General features: G+C 39.8%; 1 protein-coding gene across 2 annotated transcripts; it reads left to right on the top strand.

Annotated features, from left to right (window-relative positions):
* The first annotated feature begins 13,136 nt into the window (after positions 1-13,136).
* Yipf5 (Yip1 domain family member 5) lies at positions 13,137-25,235 on the top strand. Of its 2 annotated transcripts, XM_055622805.1 has the most exons (6): positions 13,137-13,263; positions 13,660-13,779; positions 17,424-17,599; positions 20,309-20,454; positions 23,280-23,461; positions 24,304-25,235. In XM_055622805.1, exons 2-6 carry the CDS (start codon positions 13,670-13,672, stop codon positions 24,464-24,466), a joined length of 777 nt encoding a protein of 258 aa, XP_055478780.1. In that variant the 5' UTR covers positions 13,137-13,263; positions 13,660-13,669; the 3' UTR covers positions 24,467-25,235. The 2 variants fall into 2 exon arrangements, with proteins under 2 accessions (XP_055478780.1, XP_055478781.1); XM_055622806.1 differs by lacking the exons at positions 13,137-13,263; positions 13,660-13,779 and adding an exon at positions 13,932-14,010.
* Positions 25,236-25,671: the final 436 nt, after the last annotated feature.

The raw sequence follows: 25,671 nt of genomic DNA, 5'->3' as shown, positions 1-25,671 counted from the left end.
AAGAATGAGTAGACATGGGTTTTCTGAGCAAGAATGACAGGAGTACGTTTTTCAATAAAGCCACTTCCATGATGTCATACAAAACTCATTTTCCTCAGTCCATTGTCCCTGCTCAAAGTAGAGATTTCCACCAAAGGCTTGAATCAATAGCCCATTGAGGAGAGTGGCTTTGATACTGAAGCTTCAGTTATTTCAGCTTATGCAACAGTTTCAACAAATATTTCCCCTCCCTTCTGCTCTTGGCTATGCTATGCTCCAGTGGTCTTAATGGCTTTGATCAAAGGCAGAGGCATAGATCTCTGACTGTCACACAGGACAGCATTACATCTTCAGCTGCTGTTTAAGACTGCATCAGCCTTCAGCTGCCAGACCCCAAAGGTCTAAAAGACTTTCCTGTGGAGGAGGAAGTTGGAAAAACTGACCTACAATGCAGAGTAGGTCAACACAACGATGTCCACAGAGTGGGAAGGCTCCTTGTGGCAGGTGAGGCATGGGCCAGTTTTGCAAAGTGATTAGCATTACCACAATCCAAGTAGAGTCATTTGTACCCAATCATCTTTTATGGAGAGCCTGGAGTCACTTCTAGGATCTGGCATTTCATCTATCACGGGAACCATTTTCATTAAAAACTTTAAACACCGTATTCGGCAGATAACTGAAGAGTTGGAGGGCCATTGTCTATTAAGTATACCTGATTGTAAACAAACTATTACTTTTCAGTTACTTTAGGCTTCAGTTACTAAGCTTTAGGCTTAACCTTGAAAACCATATACAGGAGACTAAGTAAAGCTTATCTGTAAATAAATTCCATTTGTACTTAAAATGCTTGATCATTGAGTAGCTGGGCAATGGTGATGCATGCCTTTAATCCCAGCATTCAGGGAGGCAGAGGCAGGCCGAGGTCTGGGTCTGTGACCAAACGTTACAGAGTGAGTTCCAGGACAGGCAAAGCTACGCAGAGAGACCCTGTCTCTAAAAACAAAACAAAACAAACAAAAAACATCATTTACAAGGTGACTGAGCATTAAGTTGCATGTCTTAATTATCTTTAACAGTTTACAAGTCAGTAGCTTTCATAAGATTAGGGTTTTACAGCTTTATCCCTGTTAAGTCTGAGACTTTAAAACTGGAGTTGAAGACTTAACTGAAGGTCTTTTAGAATCAAAATAAAACTTTAAAACATAAATGAAGTCCATAGCGAAACTGGGACCTGTACTATACCATAAATAAAGTTCATAAAGAGACCGGCAACCTTATTTTTCTGATCCTTTTATAGTATAGTATTACAGAACATCAAAGTTTCTTACATGACTCAGTTCATCCAAATGGCTAAAGTTTAACTAAGTTAGCAAAGACAAGGAGGCTAGACATATCTTCAAGTCAGTTACTGTTAACCTGAATAGACTTTGGAATTTATAGACCTATTTTTAGCAAACATTATTTACCAATATGTTATCATATATGTTATTTCTTAACTAAAATTTCTAGAAGCCTGGTGTTGAACACAGTTTTCAAAGACATGATTAGTTAGACATATATTTCTAAGTCAGTTTCTGTCACCCTGAGTATATCTTTACAACCTTAGGAATATAACATGCAAAAATCCATCCTAATCCAAAATATTTTGAAGACCTGCTGTTGACTCCTTAGTCTGAAAGGAGGCATGATAACCAGCGGCTCTGTAGCTTTATGATTGCTGCATTAGCTGGTTTATATTCCATGGTCATTTCAGTCAAGATGATGGTGAAGTTACATTGCATGTACTCTCTTTTAACCTTAGTAAATATGGCTGCCAGCCACATGGTTGCTTTCATCCTGATGAGGCCATCAGCCAAGGTGGAGACAAGTCACATGGTTACTGTTTGAAAATATCTACTTTTCTGGTAGCTTTACTTTTTAAACAAGAGTTTAATCCAAGTTACATATAAAATATATCCTAAATAATAGTTGAACCACATATACAGCATGTTTAGCAAATTAAGGTTACCTGTATATAGATTTTTAACTATAAGCCTTTGTTATAAGCTTTAAGATAATTTTTGTTACATATTTCTTAACTATACCCAACTAACTTACAAATACTGATATAGTTACTGCGTAGCCTTAAGAGATTTTTGAGAACATATAACAAAAAATTATAACTTTGAGTGGAAAGTAGAAAACCCTTAAAAATAAGAGACTTTAGGAAGTGTAGAACACGGAAAGCTTAGTGATAAGAGATTTGGGGATCGTGTTTGTGCAGTCGCCATATGAGTGGGAGAATTGGAAAATAGAGTATGCCATTTTAGGGCCATTGATTGAACTATTTTGAGGCCAACCCATTTGTAGTAAGACTTTAATAAAATCTTCTGAGTCTGAGTAGAAAGTCAAAAGGGCTCAAAATAAGCTCAAGAGGCTTTCAGAAAACTTGAGGCCTAGGAAGCATAAGGAAGAGATAGAGGAGGCAGCTGAAAGGGAGTGATGGTGGTGATCACAGTATAGGCTCAGGAGGATATAAAGAACCTTTAAGACTTCCGGGAGGGATCTGAGAGATAACAAGGTTGCAGATTATAGAAACTCTACCTGAGCGAGAGGACCCTACTATCACAAAGGCCCAGGAGAGCTTAAGAAAGCTGCAGGACTTAGTAGTGAGCTCCTATGGGGAAGAGAAGAAACATAGCCTCCCAGGAGGGTACAAATAGAAAAGGAGCAAGTAGTTCCAAGAGGAATGAGGCAAGAAAAGGGTGGCCAGCCCAGAAGGGCATAAAGGAGATCACAGAACTTCCAGGAGGAAGCTGAGAGACAGAAAGGATGGGGTCTCAGAGGCTTAGAAAGGCTTAAGGAAGCTACAGGACAGCAGCCTCTGAGAGAGCAAAGAAGGCCCAGGAAAAAACTCATAGAGCAGGTAGAGGAGAAAACAGCCAAGTAGGAGGACTGGGAGATGCTTTTGGCAAAAGGGAGGGTTCCAATAGAGGAGTAAGTGGTATCTTAGTAAAGAGAGATGCCCACATGGATCATGTAGCATGAGTGTGTATGCACGGCGAGTGCCTAGAAGGTATGCAGGCTGCAGGAGCCAAGGAGACACTCACAGAGTGAAAGAGGAAAGACAAATGGTTAGATCATGTGGAGGAAAGAAACAGTTGAAAATAGAATTTTGAGTCAAATATTGTGGGTGGCAGAAGCCAACAGAAGCAAATGACTCATATATACCATGGGAGAGTCAAATCAGCATCTTGGTTCAGACAGCCCAAGTCCCTTGGAAGGGTGCTCATATATGTCACTCCTGTGTTTTTGGTACTAAAGGAATGAAAATGAGGGCATGTCTCTCCTAGATATGGTTGAGGAGGAGGTTTTTATTGTAGACATGAGGGAGAGAAGGGCCAGAGGCATCAGGAAGGGTTCAGAAGGAACCAGCGCAGTAGAATAGACTGAGCCATGAGAGGAGAGGTAGGGAGAATGAGAGGAAAAGAGAAGAACTGAGAACTCAAGAGACGAACCAGAAGCCAAGAGGCCAAGAGCCAAGAGAACGTGTAGCCAAAGGCTGTGATTATATAAGGAAGAGAGAAGCTAGAGGAAGGGAAGCTCCGAGGCTGCGAAGTATACAGTAGGCGTGGAGGGAGAATGTGTTCAGAAGCTCTGAGGAACCAGGGCTCTGTAACAGGTACTCAGCCAGAGCCTGGCAGGCAGGGCACCTCAGCTATTTATCCTTAGTTTCTTTGAAACCTCACACATACGCCAAAATGAAAGAAAGGAAAGGAAAGGAAAAAGGTCACTCTATGCCCATTTGGCATAACACTAGTGTTTAATCCGTAACATTAATGAGGGTTACGTGGGCTTAATGAATAACACTGGTGATACACGCATTTAATGTATAATACTAGTGAGGGCTCAAAGCATTTAGCGTGTTACACTAGCAAAGGTTACATGTGCTTAATGTATAACAGTAGTGAAGGCTGTATGCTCTTAATGAATAACACTAGTGAGGGCTATATGCATTTAATGCATAAAACTAGTTAGGGTCACATGCGTTTAATGAATAACACTACTGAGAGTTACATGTGCTTAATGAATAACACTAATGCATTTAACTCATAATACTAGTAATGCTCACATGTGTTTAATGCATAACACTATTTTGAGCAATAGGCATTTAATCTGTAATACTAGTGAAGATTATATATGTTGAATGTATAATACAAATGACAATTTGTAAAGATCATTTTTATACACATCGTTATGTGTGAGTATTTCCATCCACCCATCCATTCAATAAATGTTTTTAAAAAGTGTCCTATGTATTGGGCATTGCTGTGATGTTGAAAATGCAGAAATAAATATGTATACAAAAATACAGCCAAAGTTGTCTTTGTGGAGTTAGCATCCTAGATAAGAATTATGTCAAATGCCAGATAACAAAAAGTATTAGTATGGGAAAAAAAGTCAGGTGAGGGAGATATCAATTACCAGGCTGAAAAGAAGGAACATTGACAGCAAGGGAGCAGAAGGAACAAGGAATGAGATAAGCAAAAAAATGTTCTCTTTTTGCTGCAAAAGTTTCACACAAGCAGTAACAAGAGCACATTAGTACTGCAGTACTAATGCCGATACAGACAGCAAATGTCAACTACTGGACCACTACCAGGTGACCATCGAATTGCTACCCAGTATTTCACTTGTTCTTCACAGTAAACAATAAGCTTTATTGAGTGGCTATTTATGTAAGAAAACAGAGGCATCAGAACAGAGGGTTTGTGGAGACAGCTCAGGGGATGAAGGGTTTGATGCACAAACATGAGGGGGTGAGTTTGAATTCCTAGCATTCCTAGAGAAGCTGGGCATGGCAGCGCCCTCTTGGAACCCCAGTGCTGGGAGGGTGGAGTGGGGTCTGTCACTAGAGCTTGCTGATCAGCATCAGCCAGCCTAGCTGAAACCTAGCTCCAGGTTTGGTGAGAGCCCCTTGCAATGGCTAATCTTGTCAACTTGACACATCTGGGAAAAAGGAACTGATGAATTGCCTCCATCACACTTGCCTATGGGTATGTCTATGGGACATTTCCTTGATTAATTAATGATTGATGTGGAAGAGCCTGGCCCATTGTGGGTGGTGCCATCCTTGAGAACACAGTTCTGGGCTATACAAGAAAAGTAGCTAAATGCGAACCTGGGAGCAAGCCAGTAAGCAGTATTCTGCCATGGTCTCTAGTTCAAGTTCATGCCTTGCTTGATGAGAACCCGTCTTGACTTTCCTTAGTGACAGACTGTGACCTGGAAATATAACCCCCATAAACTGTTTCCTCCCCAGACATGCTTATGGTTATGGTGTTTATCATAGAAACAGAAAGCAACGTAGAACAGATCTTGTCCCAAGAAGTAAGGTGGAGAGCAATGGAAGACAACAGATGTTCACCTCTGGCCACCATGTGTCTATGCATATGTGTGCACCTCCCCACTCCCCCCCCCACCACCACCACCACCACCACAAAAGAAAACAGAAACATGGAGGTAAGACAAAAAGAGAAGGGGAAAGGAGGGGAGGGGAGAGGGGAGGATTTATACAAGTGTCTGTTTGAGTAAGTGTATGGGGCATCAGTTTGAATGTAGACAGCCAGACTCCAAAATCAGCACTCTTAACCCAGACACAGAAACTGGGTACAGAGATAAATAAGTCAGGGACTCTACCTTGTAATTGTTCATTGTCTAGTAAGAGAGACAAACTTGTAAACAAATAATTTTAGCATGGTTATCGGAACTGCAATTCAGGTAATAATAAAGGAGACAGGAAGGAAACGGTGACTAAGAGGCGAGGAGTCATCAGAGACAAGGCGAGCTCATTTATGTTCATGTGATTCATTGCTCCCTGGGTCTGGTTCTCCACATCTAACCTGTGTCTCCTAGGGTTGCTTCCTGGTGGATTTCCCCAGCTCTGGTCTGCCAGCCTCAATCTGCATATAGACGTCCTGACAGGGGAGCTACATGAAGTCTTTAGAGCCACTTAGGAAAAGAAGGAGAGAAAGTAAATAATAATAATAATAATAATAATAATAATAATAATAATAACAACAACAACAAGAAAGGAGCTGTCTTTACCTTCAAAGATGGGTAAGGAAGATGCCTATCAGTTAAAATGAGGTGACTGTACCATGCTACAATAAGAAAGGAAAGATGCTGGCAGAGCCAACTCCCCAACCCAGTAGATGATAACCTCAAAGCCATGTGCACGAGAACAGAGCTAACCACACAGTCACTTGGAGAGGAAGACTGTTTTCCATAAATGCCCTCAGTAAAGTTCAGTTTAAACTTTTGAGTTCTTAACTCTGGCCCACAATGAAACATTACAAAATATATGGATTCCCCGGAATTTTACTCAAAAATTCTTTGTACCTACCTTTTGCATTTTTTTTTTTTTTAGAGATTACAAATTCATCCAAATTTCACAGTGCTAGTCTGTAGTTTGTAGAACATTTATTCCTTAGAACTTTTAGAAAGGTATCTGTAATTATTTAGAAGGGCCCAAAATTCTAGATGATGGCTCAGTATTCATTCATCATTTTTATTAAAGCATATGCAAATCAATGGTGCACATGCTTAGGTCACCATATATGAGCATAGTATGGTATTGAGCCTTACCTCTAATTGTACAAAAGTAGCCTTATCTTTTCTCCTTGACACTTCTGTATAGGAAGCCTGTCTTTTCAAGGAAGAGATCCAGTTGATATTGGTTCTCAACTCTTGTGAGTTGTGATGCTGGACAATTGGCTGGGAAGGGCAACATTGCATCACCCCAGTGGAATTTCAGGTTCTGACCACTCCCATCACTCAGTCCTTGTCATTCATAACTCACCTCTTTATGCACTGGCACTTTTTCTTTGTGTGTATACTTGTGACCCTTTAGGCACAATAACAGTTTAGTTAGTCACTGACTTGCTAAATTTGCTCTGTAGACAATGAGGTGTTGGGGACACTAGACTACCTTCTCATTCTTTATTGAAATTGCAATGGCATTTGCCAGAGTTTGAAATGCCCTGTTTCCTACCCACCAGGCTGACCACTTTTGATTAAATAACCTTAAAGGGTTGAAAGAAAAGAGGTTAGAATTAGAAAGCCCACGTCCAGATGGATAACTCCAAACTAGTTTGGGCAACAAATTGCTGAAACAATTTTCTCTTCTTCTTGCCACTAAGAGATCTAAGAAAAGAGGATATATTTTTCACTTTGATGGTTGTATCTTGCAGACAACTGAAACTCTGTCAGGTATACGTGGTAAATACTGCTTTTGCATAAGTACTAGCAAAGAATACTTTGCAAAGAGGGATCATATATCAACAACAAAAAAGGTGAAATTTAAAATTTGAACAGGTTGTTACAGATGACATTTTATTAGTCACTTCTATGTCAAAGAAGCCTTTCAATTGTCTGAGAAGCAAGGAAGTGGAGAAACCAGAGCCTCTTTCCTACCCTTGTGAACAATTTCAGATACGTAATTTCCCAGTTTACCAGAACGTAAGCTTTACGCTGAGAAAAGTGCCAACTACTAAACCAACCACACCCTCTTCTGGTCAGTCGACGGATGAAGCAGGGTGGCTCTGGAAGCAATGATAAGTGCAAATAAATATTTTCTCATGGAATCCCAGCATGAGATAGCGCACTGCAGATGGCAATATTCTAGCAAGCTCTTTGTTGACTCTCCATACGCAGTTTTCTCCTAAACACAGCATAGAGACACCTGAACTTCTTTAATAAAGAAGCAGTAAATAGTCCACTTCTTGCTAACCTTGGGCCACTAAGATCTATTTTCCACATCTTCAAATATGCCCACTCAATAAAATTTAAGCTTGAAACTACAAAAAGAAGCCATTTTCCTCTCTTATCATGCTATAAATCCAATTTGAAGATGATAATATTAATATCATAGTTGATATTGTGGACTTTAAGACAAAACCCCTTTACTTTTCAGCCCTTCCCTGTTTAAATAAAAACAACAAAAGTTCAAAGAGTAAGAGGAAAGTGAAAACTAAAATACCACAAGAATATCTATATTCAATAAACTTGGTGATTATTAGAACAACAACGAACCAGAATAAGGCATTATATCACTGACGAAAAATTCGCATAAGTGATCTACAATCCATAGCTAGAGAAAAGAGTCTTGGAAAAATGCTTTAGCCAATCAGTGATTTCTTTTCACATCTCTCACATTTATAAGATTTGTGTTCTATGTAGTATTAAGTTTCTGTTTAAATGGCATTTAGAAAACATCCTAATGAGTGTTAGGATTACCTGAAGAATGTTTATTTGAATCATATCCGTACCCACCACTGATAGCCTAATCTCTCATTACATAGTTATTTCCGTTGAATGGAAGCCTTTCCTCCTGGGGATAGAAGCTGGTGCAACTTGCCTGGTTATCTCCTTGACTTGTGATATCCCCAAGGCCCCTCCCTAAAGGCTCTAAGCCTGCAATTGCTGGGGACAGGGCACTCTTTTGCTGGCCAAGCTGTCTCTGGTTGAGGGAGCCCCAGAAAGGCTGTTCCTGGTAACCATCTATCTATTTCTATATATTCAGGTTGTTTGGGCTTTTACATTTTACATGTAAAGGAGATCGTGCAGGGCTTTTCTCTGTATTTGGCATTCAGTTGCTTTCATTTTGTTTAAAATAGTTTAAATAACCTGAATAACATGTTACTCTGGCTGTTGTGTAGAGGGGTGTGTGTGTGTGTGTGTGTGTGTGTGTGTGTGTGTGTGTGTGTGATTTCTTTATTCAGTGATGTAGATTTAGATTATGTCTATTTCTAGGCTATTGAGAATAAGTACTTCAGTAAATGGTATAATTGTCTCTGTAAGGGGCCAATTTCACATCCTTTGGAAACATTTTCAGAATGGGACTTCTGGGTAAGCATTCTACTTAATGATTAACAGCCATTTGGAAATGGCTCAATTCACATGAAGAAGCATCATATAGATGCTCTGACAGAGCACTCTAGATAATCCCCTGCCATCACAGTCTAGATATGAACGAACTTTCAGATACTTATATCATGCCTACAAGACCAGTTAAGCTGTGTGGAACAAAGGCCAGCTGTTCCTGACAAGCCCCTGCCAAACCACAGGTTTGTGAGAGACTAAATGTGCTGGTAGGTGTTGTTAGCCATGAAGTTTTGATGTTTTGGTTTTTACTCTTTTAATAGATAATTCAAACACAGGGTAATGGCATTCAGGAATATGGCAGAGGAACTTAGAGATAAATGACCTGGCAGTTAAAGTAATGTTTCTGTAGATTCCTCTAAGCATGGATCCATTAACCCTATTCTAATAAGATCAAAGGACTCTCAAGCTATACTACCCCCAGTTCCTAACCACAGAGTCTTGAACCCCAGGGCTTACAGCCATGTCTTGGAAGCAGATGAAAGCTTCTTATCTATGGGTGCTGTTGTACCCACTGACAGATATTTATAAACATTCTCATAGGCAGCAAGTCTGCAGATCTGAGCCTTGCATGTCCTATACATCCTAGTTCCCAAACACAATGCAATGAGTCTGGCTTTATGGAGACTACATGGTGATATTTCCCAGCTACATGTCTTGAGGGAGTTTTCTCCAGGCAAAGGACAGAAGGTGGCTGGATTGCAGCAAGCCTGCAGGAGGTATAGGAGACTAGAACTTCTTCAAGCTTAGAATGTCAAGGGGACAGCTGTAAGCGGCAACTCTCAATAAATATTTTTCAAATTAACAAAAACAGATTATAACACTGCATTTTTCTATGTACCAGAGTTGGGATGTAGACATCCCAGTGGGATGTCTAGTATAGGTTGATTGTTTCCATCACTTAGTGTATAATCTTTGTCTTCTACCACCTGGAAGGGACAGAAGTGGATAAACTGGACAGCAGCCATTTGGGCCATGAGTGACCAAAGCTCTTTTGATCATCTTCTTGATGAAATATGAAGCTACCTCTTAAGTAAAACCAGGTGACAGAAAACATGCTATACCTCATACTGGATATGAGACTAGTAAGTCTAAGAATGTATCCACATATAGCTTATTGAGGATACTGTATGCCAAGTGGGCCACATTGTGCTGCCTCGTAGGAATAGATTGCACTAATATGGGCTGAAGCATTTAGAATCTAGAGGATGAGGTGATCTCCAGTGCCCTATTGGTGGATGAAACTGCCTAGTTTAACTTCACTGGCACATTGAGGGGCAACCCCTTAGGCTGAAGACAGGGCTGGGTGCAATTGTTTGTCACAGAGGCAGAGGAATCTAGCCAGAGGGGAGTCCTTCCTTTGAATGGTGGGTATACATGGCACTAATAGGGGAACTGATAGCTAGAATCTTGAGTATCTGAGAGGATCAAAAATGTCAAGGCTACACTTGAACTCTTGAGTCTTTTTAATACACCTCTTCACTTCCTTTTAGTTTAGACACTCACCTGTAGAATCAGAGTAGGCACAGATGCTCTCCTGACCACTTTAATTCTCACATGTGAAGCCAGACAAATTAGGGGCATTTGGTCATTTTCAGAGATGCTTGCCGTCCTGATTTTCTGTGAAGAGGGGTCTTTTCTTTCTTTTAATGTTAAAGGTAGCTCAGTAAGTTCTGAGCATGATATTGAGACATTTAATTTTAGGCAGTGATAAGAGTTGTTAACATTTAGTTCAGAAGTCGACTGGGAATTAGAAGGAAGAATATTTAGAAAGATGAAAAGAAATGCAGGCTAATATATATTATACACCAGGGGAGGGAAGACCAAGGTATACGTGTAGAGGTCAGAGGACAGCTTCAGAATCTGATCTTTCCATCCACCACATAGATGTTAGATATAGAACTCAGGTCATGGGACTTGGCAACAAGTGCCTTACCCAACTGAGCCATCTCACTAACTAACAAATGCTACTTACAAACCTTAAAGAAAATACTCTTAAAGTAATCTTTCTAAAATCAAATCTCAGCAATGTTCAAGAGCTATTTATACTCCTTTCCAATGGAAAAAAAAATCACTATCTTAGAGAGTAAGGGATTTGTGATCTTCTTAGATTTTCCACAATTAGGAATACAGTAGCCTAGAAAGCATCAAGCACCACAACTGTTTAATGATAAACAAAAATGCAAAAAAAACCCACACACACACACATTTGCTTGTCACTTCCAGAACCAAATGTGTACTTTAATGAAAATCCTAAGTTCAATTTTCCATGCCTCTGATTGTTTTAAAGTAAAATAATTTTCATTTAAAGAAGAGTTTAGATGTTTTTATAAGTTATCTTAATAATGTAACAATCCACATACATGAAAAGCATTATCGGTTAGGCAACCATAACTTTTCTCTCCAAGGGAGAAAATTAGAAGTGAAGATATGCCTATTTTTAAAAATTTCTAACTTTGAATCTTAAAAATCAGCATAAATGTAAAAAATATACAAACTACCTGTTGCTTAAGAACTTGTACTTCCTTTCAACAAGCCTATACTAATTTATCATTCAATGGTCTCTTGTTTGTTTCAGAAACTAACAAAATCTTATTTCAGCATTTGTCTTCAGTATGCACTGGACCTTCTTTGAACCCAACTGAGGAATTTATTCAGTATCAAACAGCAGATAAGACTGCCAAAGAGCAGCCTGGGGACTCCATTTTTATGAAATTTCCTCGGCAATCCTGATAAAATAGGTATGAATATACAGTGAAAAGGAAAAAAAAAAAAAAAAAAAAAACACCTTAACAGGTTATTGTTATCTGAGAATGTGTATAGGAAAAGGCGTGGTCTTTGTGTGGGCAAAGAAATACAGTGAGACTATTGGGTTGTGTTACGGATTCACTGTCCTCCCAAAGCGACCTATTAACGTTCGTATTCCGGAGATGAGGCTGTAACTTGTCCACAGAGGCAGTGAAGTTAGAAGGCTGCCATGAATGCCTTCACCTACTATGAGCAGCTGGCCTTATGAAAGGCGAATCAGGCAATCATAGGCCTGCCATGAGGGAGATGTGGGAACAAACAGGTAGGATGCAATGTGAAGATGAAGACAGAGGCTGGACTGACGCATTTATAAAATGTATTTATAAGCCACGTGACGCTGAGGTCAGCAGGATCCACAGGCAAGGGCAGATTCTTCTCTACAGCCCTCAAAGGGAAGAAATCCTGGAAACTTTGATTTTAAACTTAAGAACTTTACAGATGAGAAAATAGTTTTTGGCTAAGCTGCTCACTTTGTGGTGCTTGTAAGAGCAGGCTAGGATATTAATACTGAGTACTTCTACTTCCAACTATCAGTTTATTCTTAGTTCATTTCATCAAATTCCAAGAAATGGAAAACTTCATGAAATGTTTCCTGCTTACCAATCTTTTCTATACAAATTTCAACAAAGGCATCGCTATGCCGGTATCGTAGTTGCTCTGGCTCATGTACAACATTCTTTAAAACAGGTCTTCATATGCCCTTTCTAACTTTTTAAATATTCCTCTCTGAGGACTTGGGGAATAGTTTTGTGTAAGGAAAGACAGGACATTTGAGGTGGACTTTAACACATTTAATACACTGAAACATTAATATGTATGCACATATACATTAAACATGAACTTCGCAAACCGACGCATTCGTCGGTCAAATAAAAATAATCGAGACTGTCACGTTTTTCAGATTAAATATTAGCAATTTTGTGTAATGCACCCTGTACGCACGTGAATGATATGGACAGCAAATGAGACGGTTCATACAGTTAGGAAGCTTGGCATATGTCCATTCTCTTACATTTGTCTCATTAATATACTCACAGTAACAGTTGCCAAGAGAATGAACTTGGACTAACTTACAAAAAGCAAAGTCATTAGGCTAAAACGAATAAATAATATCCTCAGTGCGGCGCCTGAATCAACAAGTCCAGAGAATCCGTGGCTCTGCTTTAATGTCCTTCCTCCCGCCCAAACCTAGAACTGCCCTCTCCTCAAAACAACCAGCTGCTGCTCCGCGCACTCCGCCTCTACCGCCGACCCGTTGCCGGAAGCACTTTCCCTGCTCCCTATTGGCCCGTCCCAGGACGAATCAGTCACCATTGCCCTCGGCAAGTCCCGCCCCCACCAGCCACGAGGGCGGACACCCCTACGGAATTCCACCCAACCCGGCTGCGCAAGGCCTACTAACACGCCTGCGCGGACGTGCGTGCCCCGGAAGCAGTTCATTGGCCTGTGACACGTAGCAACAGGGCTACTGCAGGGTCTGGAACTGAGTTTGGGAGTTACTAGGGGCCGCCGGAGCTGCAGCCGCCGCCGCCGCCGCCGCCGCCGGAGCGCTTGGTGAGTGTCCCGGGCCCGTGTTCCCCTTTTGGCTTCTGCAGCAGTTATGTGGGCTGGCCACCTGGTCAGTCTGCGCGGGCTGTGGTCTTTCCCTCAAGCTCTCCACCACCACTCATGACCCTGTGCAGCGCGGCCCCTCTTTTATATCTAGGTGAAGCGGCGCCTCCACTAGGCCTCGCCCCTACCTCAGAGCTGTCAACTCCCCAGTGTCCAAGGGTCTTCTTGAACCTCAACTGTCACCCCCACCCCCAACCCATCCCAGACCACGTCCACATGCTGATTCGGGTTACCGAAATGCGTTCCGTCTTCTGAGGGTGTTTGCTTAAGCAAAGAACCACAGACAAATCAAGTAGGACTTGGGTGTAAACAGTGTTTGCCATCTCTCTTCTGTTGCAGATCATTGGCAATGTCAGGCTTTGATAACTTAAACAGCGGTTTCTACCAGACAAGTTACAGCATCGACGAGCAATCTCAGCCGTCCTATGACTATGGAGGAAGTGGAGGACCCTACAGCAAGTAACTTTTCAACTTTGGCAACCTACTTAGTGTATAATTCACGGACGGATGTATTCGGGATGCACAGTCCGTGTTCCCTTTCAGGAATCTGATTGCCATTTTCTTGGCCTAGAGAGATGGGACATTTGTTTTAAGGGGTTACCCAGTTTGATTCATTTTCGGAAAAAAGAAAAGTCTTCTAGTGTGCCAAAGAAGCATAAATACTATGTTGAAATAATACAAACGTTTTGGGTAGGTACTTAAGGTACCTAGAATATAAGGCTGTTTATTCATTGAAAAAATTAAAGTTTTTTGATAGCTTATTTGGTAGGTAAGTCAGTCTGACTTTGAAACTTTATCAGCAGATGTCCAAAGAGCTTAATGACACTGGTTAACAGTGTCAGCTCCCCATTATGAGTCATGATGTGACTTTGATATGGCTGTTGATAATAATTTTTATTATCCACATGCTGAAGTATTATGGTTAGTACTAGAGAAGTTACCAGTTACAGGCCAAAGAAGAGAATTCAAAGCCTTCAGGCTCTGAGCTGTTAAAAATAAGCTCATCTGTAATATCTGGTGTTTGGGATACTTTGAAAGTATTGGCCTACTTCCATCCTAACAAACTGATAGGTCAGTAAGCATTGCTTCTTACTAGTTAGTTTACATAGCCATGCGACCACCTAGTACATGCAGGTTTACGAGTTGTGCTTGAGAAAACAGAAGGTATGATGCTGCAGTCACAGTATGTGTCAAGTTCCCAAAGCTTTATCAAAAAGTTAGACTCCTTTGCTTCTATATGTGCCTGCAAGAAGATCTGCCACCTAATTATATTTTACATATTATCTCGGCTTGCCAACTCATATCTTACTTGCTTTACTAAAACTTGTTAACAAAAATCAGTGAGAACTTTGGTAGTTAGGGAACAATCTAGGTTCGTACAGCGTAGTATCTTGCTTGCCTTAAAGTTCGACTTATTAGCCTTATTGTTCTACTGTTTCCTCACGAGGCCAGTGTTAACATTTTATGGGTTCCTTTTATGGGTATTTCACTATGTCATACAGTTGAGCCCCCATTGTTTTCTAGCTACTCCCCTGAAATATATAGTAATTCTAGTCACTTATTTTTAAGAAACTGAAAACTTATAATTTTACTTTTAACTTGTCTGATATTTTATGAAACATTTTTATGGCCATAAGTAGATAACCTGTGTTGAGGTTTTATCTTTGCTGTTGCTACACAGAGCTTATAACAGTGGTGATTTAGCATGTGCTACTTGCCTGCTATGAAAGCATTGTTGTAAAAATCATGCATGCCACAACACAGTTTGGTTTGCAACTAAGTTGGTGACTCGAAGTTTTAGAACAGGTCCTGGCAGGCAGAGAAATCGTAAACTAGGGTAATGTTGTCTTTTTTTCACTGCATCTGGAAGATGTAATGATAGTCCCACCTTTGGAGTTGTTGCTCACAGTATGTCTATTTGTAATCATTGGTGCTCAGTGTGAGCTCCAGATTCTACGGGATTATTAATATACGTTTTAGAGATCTTCTAAATTCAGAAATAGTTTTCAAAACAATATTAAAGCATTCTATACCTTTCACGTGTGTTAGCATTTGCAGATCAACACAGCAGCATATTATCCTAAATCAGGTAAAGAGAATTGTTATCCTTGCTCAACTAGCTAAGCCTGATGAAGATTGTTGTTGTGTAAGTAGGTGTGCACAGAAGAAGAAATAAGCATATTTATGTTCCAGAAAAGCTGGGCACCTGCAGGTGCAGAATGTAATTTTGAGGCAGTCTGTAGAAGGAAGGGTTTTGTAGTGGTGCTTATTAGTCATTAAGCATTGATGACCTCTGGATTTAAATAACCTAGTTTTAAATCTGGCACCATCGTGGCAAATTATTTTAATCTAAATTTCAGTTACATATATTCAGTAGACCCATTTCATGGGGTTGTAGTTAGTAATAGACAATTCACATTAAACACATACAGCATAGTGTTTTTCACGTGTAACATTGAAAAGAGGTGTTTAGGACATTTGCAGTAGTTACGATATTCTTCTGTATTACAGTAACTCATTTTAGAGTTAGCCAGTTGAGTTTTAAATTTTAATATTTTTATTTTTTGAAAGTGTTACATTTATACAATGTGTATTGATTGTATCTATTCACCGCTACCTCTCTCCAGCTCCTTCGGCCTTCTGGTCATCTCCCGCCCAACTTCATGTCCTCTTTTTGTATGGTTATTAATAGCACTCTGATCCTCATTAGAACTGCCGCGTGCACATGGCTGAGTGGCTGTCTACTGGGGCATGAGCAGCGTACCTGGTGGCTATGCCCTGGGGCTGGGGGAAGACTCCCTCAGCAGCTGTGAGCAGCTAGCAGCGGTCCTGACAGAGTGAACCCTGAAGGGCCCCTCCCCAGGCTGGGCTGGAATTTTTGACTGCCTTGGTCTTGTACAGGCTTGTTAAGGTAGTCACAGCTGCATCAGCTTATGTGTGCAGCAGCCAGGTCACATCCAGAAGTCAGGGTTTCACAGCCCTATTGCAGCTCTCTGCCTCTTACATACTTTCTGTTCCGCTTCTATAACGTTTTCTGAGCCTCTAATGGTGAAAGATAGATATAGAGGGGCCCTCCACAGCTGAGCTCAGTGTTCTTTATACTTGGCCCTTTGGCCAGCTGTACTGTTAACAATCTCTGAAAGGACTTTGGATAGGTGAACATTTACTATCGGTTTAATTTTTTAAATTGAAATAATTAATTTAAAAGTAGTTTTATTTTTAAAATCTCAATATTAATGGCTTTCATTACATTTTTGCATTTTTCAACAGATACCAGAAATATCATTTTAAAATAACTTTAAAATATTTAGTTTCATGCTACTCACTATACCATTAGTCCACTGAAACACTAGACATATGCTAAGACAGGGCATCAGTGCGGTCCTTTTCCCTGTTAGTCACGTAAATAGCCACAGGAAGGTTTTTTCCTGAAGGCTCGGGATTTGGTGTAAGCCCAGGGAGGCAGTAAGTGTATAGTCAGTCCACAACCTTTAAAGCACAATTCAAATACAAGGCGGTCTAAGAACGTTTTTTTAAATTCGGAAAGCTTTCACAGAGAAGCAGCTTGATAACCCCCTCCCCAGTTTGAAATTAATGTTTCTTTCTGAGGTCTTCTCATTTGCAAGCTCTACAATACTATGACATATATGAAAGAATACTGATTCCATGGACATCAAATTATGGAAAATATCATCAAGTCTGTCACCCCAAACCTTCAATTATTATGTTCAGCATACATTTATTTTAGAATATATTGTACCACTCTCTGGATTACTAGGGGAAGATACCAGTCTTGACTTAAAATTTTTACTTGTTAGTCTCTGGGTATTTAAAAGTGTGATAGTTAGTCTGCTTGTGTGCTGACATGCACATGTTGGCAGCAACGGCCTCCCGTTGCTCTCTAGGAACATCCTTCTAACTAGATTGTTAGCCTGTCACTCACGGCTTCAGCACTGATTCTTTGTGGGTATCCTAGAAAGAGGTTTGGAAATGACTATGTTTTAGCTGTCAAGAAAAGCAACAACAAAAAAGGAATCTAGGAATACCAACTGTCAATTGTTTAAAATATTGAGAGCAAAGCTTTAAAATTCTTTGATTTACAGGCAGTATCCTGGCTATGACTACTCGCAGCAAGGCCGATTTGTCCCTCCAGACATGATGCAGCCACAGCAGACATACACCGGACAGATTTACCAGCCAACGCAGGCCTATCCTCCTGCAACTACACCTCAGCCTATCTATGGAGACAGCTTTGAGGAAGAGCCACCTTTGTTAGAAGGTAGGATGGAATGGGGTAGGTTCAAGACCCCATCTGAGCAGCATGAGGCCAGAAATATTTTTCATTTAGAGTAGTTTAAATTTTCCGTTATCTTCATATACTTCATAGTTTAGCATCCTTAATTGGAAAGTCTGAAATGCTATCTACACCCTTTGTTTTTACCCTGAGACAGAATCGGGCTGTGAAATCCAGGCTGGCCTCAAACTTGGAGCAGTCCTCCTGCCTCAGGCTTACAAATGCTAGGATAATAGGTGTTACTTATCATACTTAGCTTAAAACATTTTGAATATTAAATTGGTCTTAAAAACTTTGAATTTCAGAGCATTTCAGATTTTGAGACCCAAGGTGCTTAGCATATTTTCTGGTCTCTAGCTGGTTAATGAAAACAGATTCTAAATTGGAGATGATGTTCTTTCTTCTGGAAGAACAGTAGGTAGCCTTTAGTCAGTAACTTATTTAGAAGAGAGCTTATATTGGGCCAGAAGGGATCAGTTCTTTAAGCAAATAATCTACTTTTATTTCAAATCATTAATTAAATTCTGCCTGTGGAAAATATGAAAGTAAATAGTGTGGTATTTATAGTTCTATGTGGAACTAACAGAACAGTTGATTGCATAAAAATATGTTTCTCAATTATATTCCAGAAATCTGAACACAAATGCAGAGACATAATTTCGTGTGATTTCTTCTTTTATTATTGTCAACAATTTTCCATCATGTTCATTGGGTGTATTACAAACATTTCATGATATATGCATTTTCATATTGGGCTCTAACACATACATGCATTTCAGATTCTGCTCATTCACATGAAATTTCACTGGGTAATACAAGAACAGTGCCCATATGTAGACTAATGTAATATGTCAACTGCCTTTACTTCTCAAAACTGGGAAGATGGAACTTTCCTTTTTTTAAGTTTAATTTTTATATATTCATTTTACATCTGACTGTAGCACTCTTTTTCCTCTCTTCCCAGTCCCACCTTTCCTCCCTGTTTCCCCTATCCTCCCTCCCCTACTTGTCAGCAAATAGGAGTCCCTCCACCACCCCCACCCCGAATATCAAGTCCCACTTGGACTAAGCACATCCTCTTCTCTGTGGCCTGGGAAGGTAGCCCCGCCAGGGGAAAGTTATAGAAAAGCAGGCAACAGAATCCATGTCAGAGTCCAGCCCCTATTCCCTTTAGTAGGGAACCCATATAAGGACTGAGCTGCCGATAGGCTACATCTGTCTAGGGGGCCTAGGGTCCTTGGTTGGTGCTTCAGTTTCTTAAGTTTCCCTTGGGCTCTTGTTAGTTGGCTCTGTTGGTCTTCTTGTGGAGCTCCTGTACCCTCTAGGTCCCTTTATCCTTCCCCCAACTCTTCCACAAGACTCTATGTGCTCCACCCAGTGTTTGGTTGTGGGTCTCTACGTCCATTTCCATCAGGTGCTTTGTGGAGCCACTCAGAGGACAGCTGTGCTAAGCTTCTGTCTGCAAGCATAGCAGAGTATTATTAATCATGTCAGGGGTTGGCTGTCTCCCCTGGGGTGCGTCTCAGTTTGGGCTAGTCATTGGTTAGACATTCCTTCAGTCTCTGTTCATTTTAGTCCATGTACATCTTGTGAGCAGGGTAAATTTTGGGTAACAGTTTTTGTGTGTGGGTTGGTGTTCCCTTCTCTCCACTAGGAGTTCTGTCTAGTCAGAGGGTGGCTTCTTCAGTCTCCATGACCCCTGCTACTAGGAGTCTCAGCTAGAGTCACCCTCATATTCTCCCAGGAGTCTATTCTGTTGTGGGTCACCAGCTTGTCACAGAGATGCCCCCCCCCCCAAGGTTTCTCTTCCCTCTGTAAGCCCTCTGTCTTCCCTTCCCTGCTCTTCCCATGTCTGATATCAACCCTCATTTCTCTCCATGCTCCCTCTCTTACCCTGTTCCCTCTCTTCACCTACTTCTACTGTCTATTCTATTTCTACTACTAAGTGGGAGTTAAGCAACCTCCCTTGGGTCCTCCTTGTTACTTATCTTCTTTGGGTCTGTAAGTTGTATTATGGTTATACTGTACTATATGGCAAACATCCACTTATAAGTGAGAACATACCATGTGTGTCTTTCTGGGTCTCAGTTACCTCACTCAAAATGATCTTTTCTGGTTCCCACCATTTGCCTGCAAATTTCATGATTTCCTTGTTTTTAATAGCTGAGTGGTGTTCCATTATATAAATGTACCATAATTTCTTTATTCATTCTTTGGTTGAGGGACATCTGGGTTTCTAGTTTCTGGCTATTCATGGGTACATGGGTATTTCTGAAGCTCCAGGTAAAGAAGCCCTTTTGGTTAGCCATGTGCACATGCTCTTTTACATACTCATGTATGTGAGTCTGTTTCATCTTCTTCATATACCTTCCAACACAGAGTTTAGGCTTAAGCAGAAACCCAAACTATAGAATGGTGCTGAAGACTCAGTGAAGTATCATTGACCATTGCTGAACCCTGTTCCTGTGTATTTATTTTTGTGTCCTGTTAAGGCATTGGTTCTGGAAAACACAAATTCTAAAATATGTAATAAGAGTGTCCATTGCTAAAAAAAACTCTTGAAATGGAAGGAATAGCTGTCGGTCTCAATCTGTGGAGTAATGGGCTTTCCAATGTACAATTTTAGGTAAATTTATATAAACTAATAAAGGCATATCACAAATTCTAATGGATTTCCTTATCTTCTTATCTTAGAGTTGGGTATCAATTTTGACCACATCTGGCAAAAAACACTGACGGTGCTACACCCTCTGAGGGCAGCTGATGGTAGTATCATGAACGAGACCGACTTGGCAGGGCCAGTGGTGTTCTGTCTTGCCTTTGGGGCCACGCTGTTACTGGTAAGGTTGTCATGTGTTGGGTAACATGACTGAAGAGTTAAATATTCTACCAGAAGACATTTGGAGTCTCAACTCTTTGATAGGTTTTTGGGTGTATTGAGATTCTTGAATTTATACTTATTTCTCTGTCAATAGTAAGTATTGGACAGCATATGTAAAACCTTTATCTCTTGAGCCAGATATAGGAGACACAACACAGCTGTAATCGGAGTCTTGGGAGACCGAAGCAGGAAGATTCTGAATTCTAGGCCAGTCTGGGCTACATATTGAGACAGTTTCAAGGGGGAAAAATACACACACACATACATCTTGTAAGAACTAGTCCAATTTTAGGGAAAAATAAGAAAAAAATGAACATCATAATGTTGTAATTTTAAGAAATTGACAATATTTTATTTACTGCATTGCACTTAAAAAAATAGAGACAGTAGTTGTCTTTATTTAATCCTGTCCTAGTTTTGTTTATGTTGCTGTGGTAAAATACCCAGGGGAGATGGGGTTGGTGGGGTCGATCTAATGGAGAAAAGGTTATTTTAATGCATTTCCTACTTATATTCCACCTATCACTGCCTGGATGTCAAGATGTATGGAACTTATTATAGTCTATTCTACCTGCAGTCAAGAGCAGACAGAATAAATGCAGTCATTTATTGACTGCCCAGCTCACCTTTCTACTCAATTCAGAACACAAACCCAGGAATGCTGCCAGCCTCCTTCAAGCACAGTCTTCTTCCACATGTTTCACCACAGACATGTCACAGGCTAGCCTGATCTAGGTAGTAGTACATTGAGACTCTCCCAGGTGATTCTAGGTTGTGTCAAATTTAAATTTAACTGTCATAAATGTCTAGCTCTTGGTCAGCGTATGGCTTTCCTATACATTTTAACTTCCAATGAATTAAACAAATGGCAAGTTTTTGTCTCTGTCTCCTAGTTCTCCAGGAATACTAAAGTATACTGAAGGGAAAAGTTGCTATTTTCAACTGTAATTCAGTCTGAACTACAGAGATCAGTAGTATAATTGATAGAAAATGTTATCTTTGCCAGAAGACCTGGGCTTCTACATATACTCCCACTGGCCTTGACCTGACAGTTTAGTCCTTTATATCCCTCTGCTGGATAATAGCTGTGTTGCCCACCTAGCCTAACAGAGTTGTTTTGGTGTACCTCCACACCCAGCTTGTTTTAAAGAAAAAAAAAAAAAAAAAAAAGACAGTTGGCTGAGAGCATGTAGTCATAGACCTATAATCTCAGCATTTGGGAGGCTTAGGCAGGAGGATTGCTCCGACTTTAAGACCAGTCTGGGTTAGAGTGAAACACTTGTCTCAAAACAAAAGAAAAAGCAAACCAGGACAGGCTATGGGAGAATACTTTGCAAAACTAACAGTGCTGTGCAAAATAGAATTTATTATTTATTGCTCTATTAATTCACTCTTCAGTGAACTCGGCTTCTTCAAACTACTACAGCCTGTATCAGATATTTACAAGTAAACATTATATCCAGCAAATGCCTCAAGGATGTTTTTCATTTACAATAATTGTAGAGACATTCTCAATATTTAGTCATATGAAAAAGGTCTCGCCTTTTTCAGTCCCTTTTTGAGATATCTCTGCAGACTTATTTTGATGAGATTTTTTTTTTTTTTTTTTTTTTTCTCATGTGGGTTGACTGGGAAGGTTGTAATGTAGCTCATGCTTCCTGTCTGAAAACCATTCAGTGATTTCTTTTTTTGTTGTTTTTTTGGTTTTTGGTTTTTTTACGACAAGGTCTTACTTGTATAGCCCTGTCTGCTCTGAAGCTCACTGTGTAGATCAGGTTGACTTTATACCCAGAGATCTGGCTGTCTCAGCCTCCAGAGTACTTGGATTAAAGGTTTTTGCCACTATGTCTAGCTAATATCTTATATACAAGCAGAACTTTCAAAGTGTGTGCTTTTGTTTTTAATTGTAGGACTGTGGAATCCAACATAGAATTGGGAAAAATAATGAAAAGAAAAAAGTTCCTCTCCCTTATATTCACCTAGTTTTCTTACCCTCTTTCCTGTTCCCTATCTTTGTTCAGTTGTGTATCAAGCTCAAATGCTACCAAGAAATGCAATAGAATATCTGTGTTGGGAAGTGGTGTATCAAAGTTAAGAGTTTGAAGTCAAGGTGTCCTCAGAGTCAAGCAAGACAGGGTTCCAGCACTGAGGGAGAAGAGGACATGGCTTCCCTCCTAACAGAGAAGCTGTCTGCAATTGGTACCCACTTACAAGGGGCAATTTTAGTTTTTTCCAATGGCTTCTCACTGGGTATATTAACACACTTAGGCTATGCCCCATGCCCAGGAGTTGATGGCCAACACAAAAGGAACTCAGTAGTGTTTTGTAGATTTTGTAGGCTCTTGCTCTGTCTCTCTCTTGCTCTTGCTCTCTCGCTCTCTCTCTGTTTGTCTGTCTTACTGGTCTTTTGCTTGTATATTGTTTTCCAGTTGTGTTTTTGGGTTTCTATATATGTATGTGTTGTGTGTTTGTTTGTTGTTTGTTTATTTTAAGGAGTTTTTTGTTTGTTTGTTTGGGAGCATGGAGTTGTGTAGATAGGGAGATGGGGAGGATCTTGGAGGATTGGGAGAGAGGAAAAAGTACGGTATGAACATATTCTAGGAAAGTGATTTTTTTTTTTTTAATTAAAAAGAAAGGCATGAAACCTGTCTGCTTCATCTCCTTCCAGTGTACCTCTGTAGATTTTGATGCTTATGAATTGAGTATTTTAAGGGTGTGTCATTTTATGTGAAATAAGGCGCAAATAACACTTTCTCCTCTTTATTTTCTTCTCTTTTCCCATAGGCTGGCAAAATCCAGTTTGGCTATGTGTATGGGATCAGTGCAATTGGATGTTTAGGAATGTTTTGTTTGTTAAATTTAATGAGTATGACGGGTGTCTCATTTGGTTGCGTGGCAAGTGTACTGGGGTACTGTCTTCTCCCTATGATCCTGCTGTCCAGCTTTGCAGTGGTATTTTCCTTACAGTGAGTACTGATCTTAACCTCAGATTTAGTTGGGCAGTTCTATGTAGTAGGGTTTACTTCACCTATGTTTAAGATAAAGCACTGATCTAGCAAACATGTTTGTTGTACCTCATGTAGATTTGAACTGTGCTATCTGCACTTTGGGTGATGAACAATGAAAATGAAAATGAAATTTGAAGTCTTCTATATAACCTCAGTTTTACCTTTGATCAATAATTTTACTAGTTTTATGTTTGCTGATACCATAGCAATAATGAAGTAAATAGTGTGATCATTAAATAATACATGGAGAAGTTTCATTCATTCATGTTAGCATGTTTAGCCTCCTTGGTAGTCTAGTTGTGTCAGTCTTGAAGCAGTTGAGCTTTCCGAAAACATGATTAGTAAACACATATGTGTTTGTGGGGAACAGGAATGCTGATACATTGTAGTGGAAAGAGGCCCTGGAGAGATGTTGAACATCCACACCATGCAAAACATGACCTTCAGCAGAGGTAGCGAGCATAAGGGAACAGCTTAAAGAAACATAATTACACTGCTTACAGCAAATGATTGAGCATTTGTGAAGTCACTATGCAAGTACATATCTATGTTTGACAAAATAGCCTTATTTCTGTACATGTCTGTATGTGGATTTAGAAATGTCTGGAGGTGTATCTATTGCTCTCCAAATGTGCTAAGCCCTGCAGTTTGCACAAATGCATAATCTGTGGTACTGTGGTACTGCATTTGTGCGCTTTTCTGCAAAACAATGCATTAGAAATCTGTTGCTTTAGAATAGTGTATAGTTTAGTTTGGTTTTTTTAATATCTAATTTTCTTTCCCTTTTTCTCCTGCTACAGAGGAATGGTAGGAATTCTTCTCACTGCCACGATTATTGGATGGTGTAGTTTTTCTGCTTCCAAAATCTTTATTTCTGCATTAGCCATGGATGGACAGCAGCTATTAGTGGCGTATCCTTGCGCTTTGTTGTATGGAGTCTTTGCCCTGATTTCTGTCTTTTGAACTGATTTTGTCTGGGATATGGATATCAGTGGGCCGAATTCACAAAAAGGACCTTAGACTCTTAAAATTGGACCAGCAAACTACTACAGTGCAGCTCAATTCACTTCCCAGTCGCCTGGAAGCAACAGAAGTACAGCCTTTGTTCATTGGTGTGGGACTGTTGAACGTGCTGTGGAGTCACCGAGTCGGCCAGCGCTGTGTCTGCTGACACACCCAAGAAGAGTGATTGCTTTCCTGACAACAGCTCTCCCTTACAAACTATAGTAGAATGTTTTTTCATAGATTTTTACCTACTGGGAAACCAAACACAAAGCTCATAATCTTTCTCAGAAACAACCAGTTATAGTAAAGGAGAAATGTCTTACTGCAAAAATATTTTTTGAAAAAATTAGGAAAGAAAATACTAGCTGTATCTTCAAGTTAAGCGCACTGAAATAAAGCTGAACAAAATTGATTGCAGAGCTTTTTGAGTTTGCACTTCAAATATTTGACATTCCTATAAATTGTCTTATGAAATTTGTGCTGAAATTCAGATGGAAGCAGTTCACAATCTACCTTATTGTAGAGTTGAGATGTGAAAAACTATTTAGACATTAGTGTCAACTAAATCTGGACTGGTCACATGAATGTGTAGTTCTATCTCCACATGTCCCAGGAAAAAGAAATCACTAACTTTTTTGAGGAAAAAAATATTTAAAATTTCACAATTTCAGTATTGCAGTTATCAATGTATAGTGCATTTGATGCTTATTAAATTTTTCCCAATTAACTGTGCTTTTGAGTTTACTTTCTCTAAACTACTGTTCTCTTCTTGTTTTTATTAGGGTTTGATTTTGACTCATGATTTAAATCTAGTTTTTAAAATAGAAGTAATCTAGTGTAGAATCAGGCAAAGATGAAGTGAAAAGCAGTTTACTTTGAATGACAGTACGGTGTTTGTCCCAACTTTAAATTCACTTGTTTTGTATCATTTTGCTGTCTGGTGAAAGAATCTATAGGCAAATGTTGTATATCTTGCATATGGACTTCTCTTAGATTCTGGACAATATGCAGTAACAGTTATGAGCAATGATGGGATGGAAAATAAAGTCTGACCTTTTTTGTAAAAGGAGGCCAGCAGCCAAAAGAAACATGCTAAATTGATATGTTAATGTTACTTTTTAGAGTAAAATTTTAAGTAGAAAAGGAATATCATAAACCTGATT

The sequence above is a fragment of the Psammomys obesus genome, unplaced genomic scaffold (assembly GCF_907164565.1).
Source record: "Psammomys obesus unplaced genomic scaffold, mPsaObe1.curated_primary_1811, whole genome shotgun sequence".
Classification (NCBI taxonomy): domain Eukaryota; kingdom Metazoa; phylum Chordata; class Mammalia; order Rodentia; family Muridae; genus Psammomys; species Psammomys obesus.
Note: the sequence above shows the minus strand (reverse complement) of the source record. Positions and strands in the feature narration are given on the sequence as shown.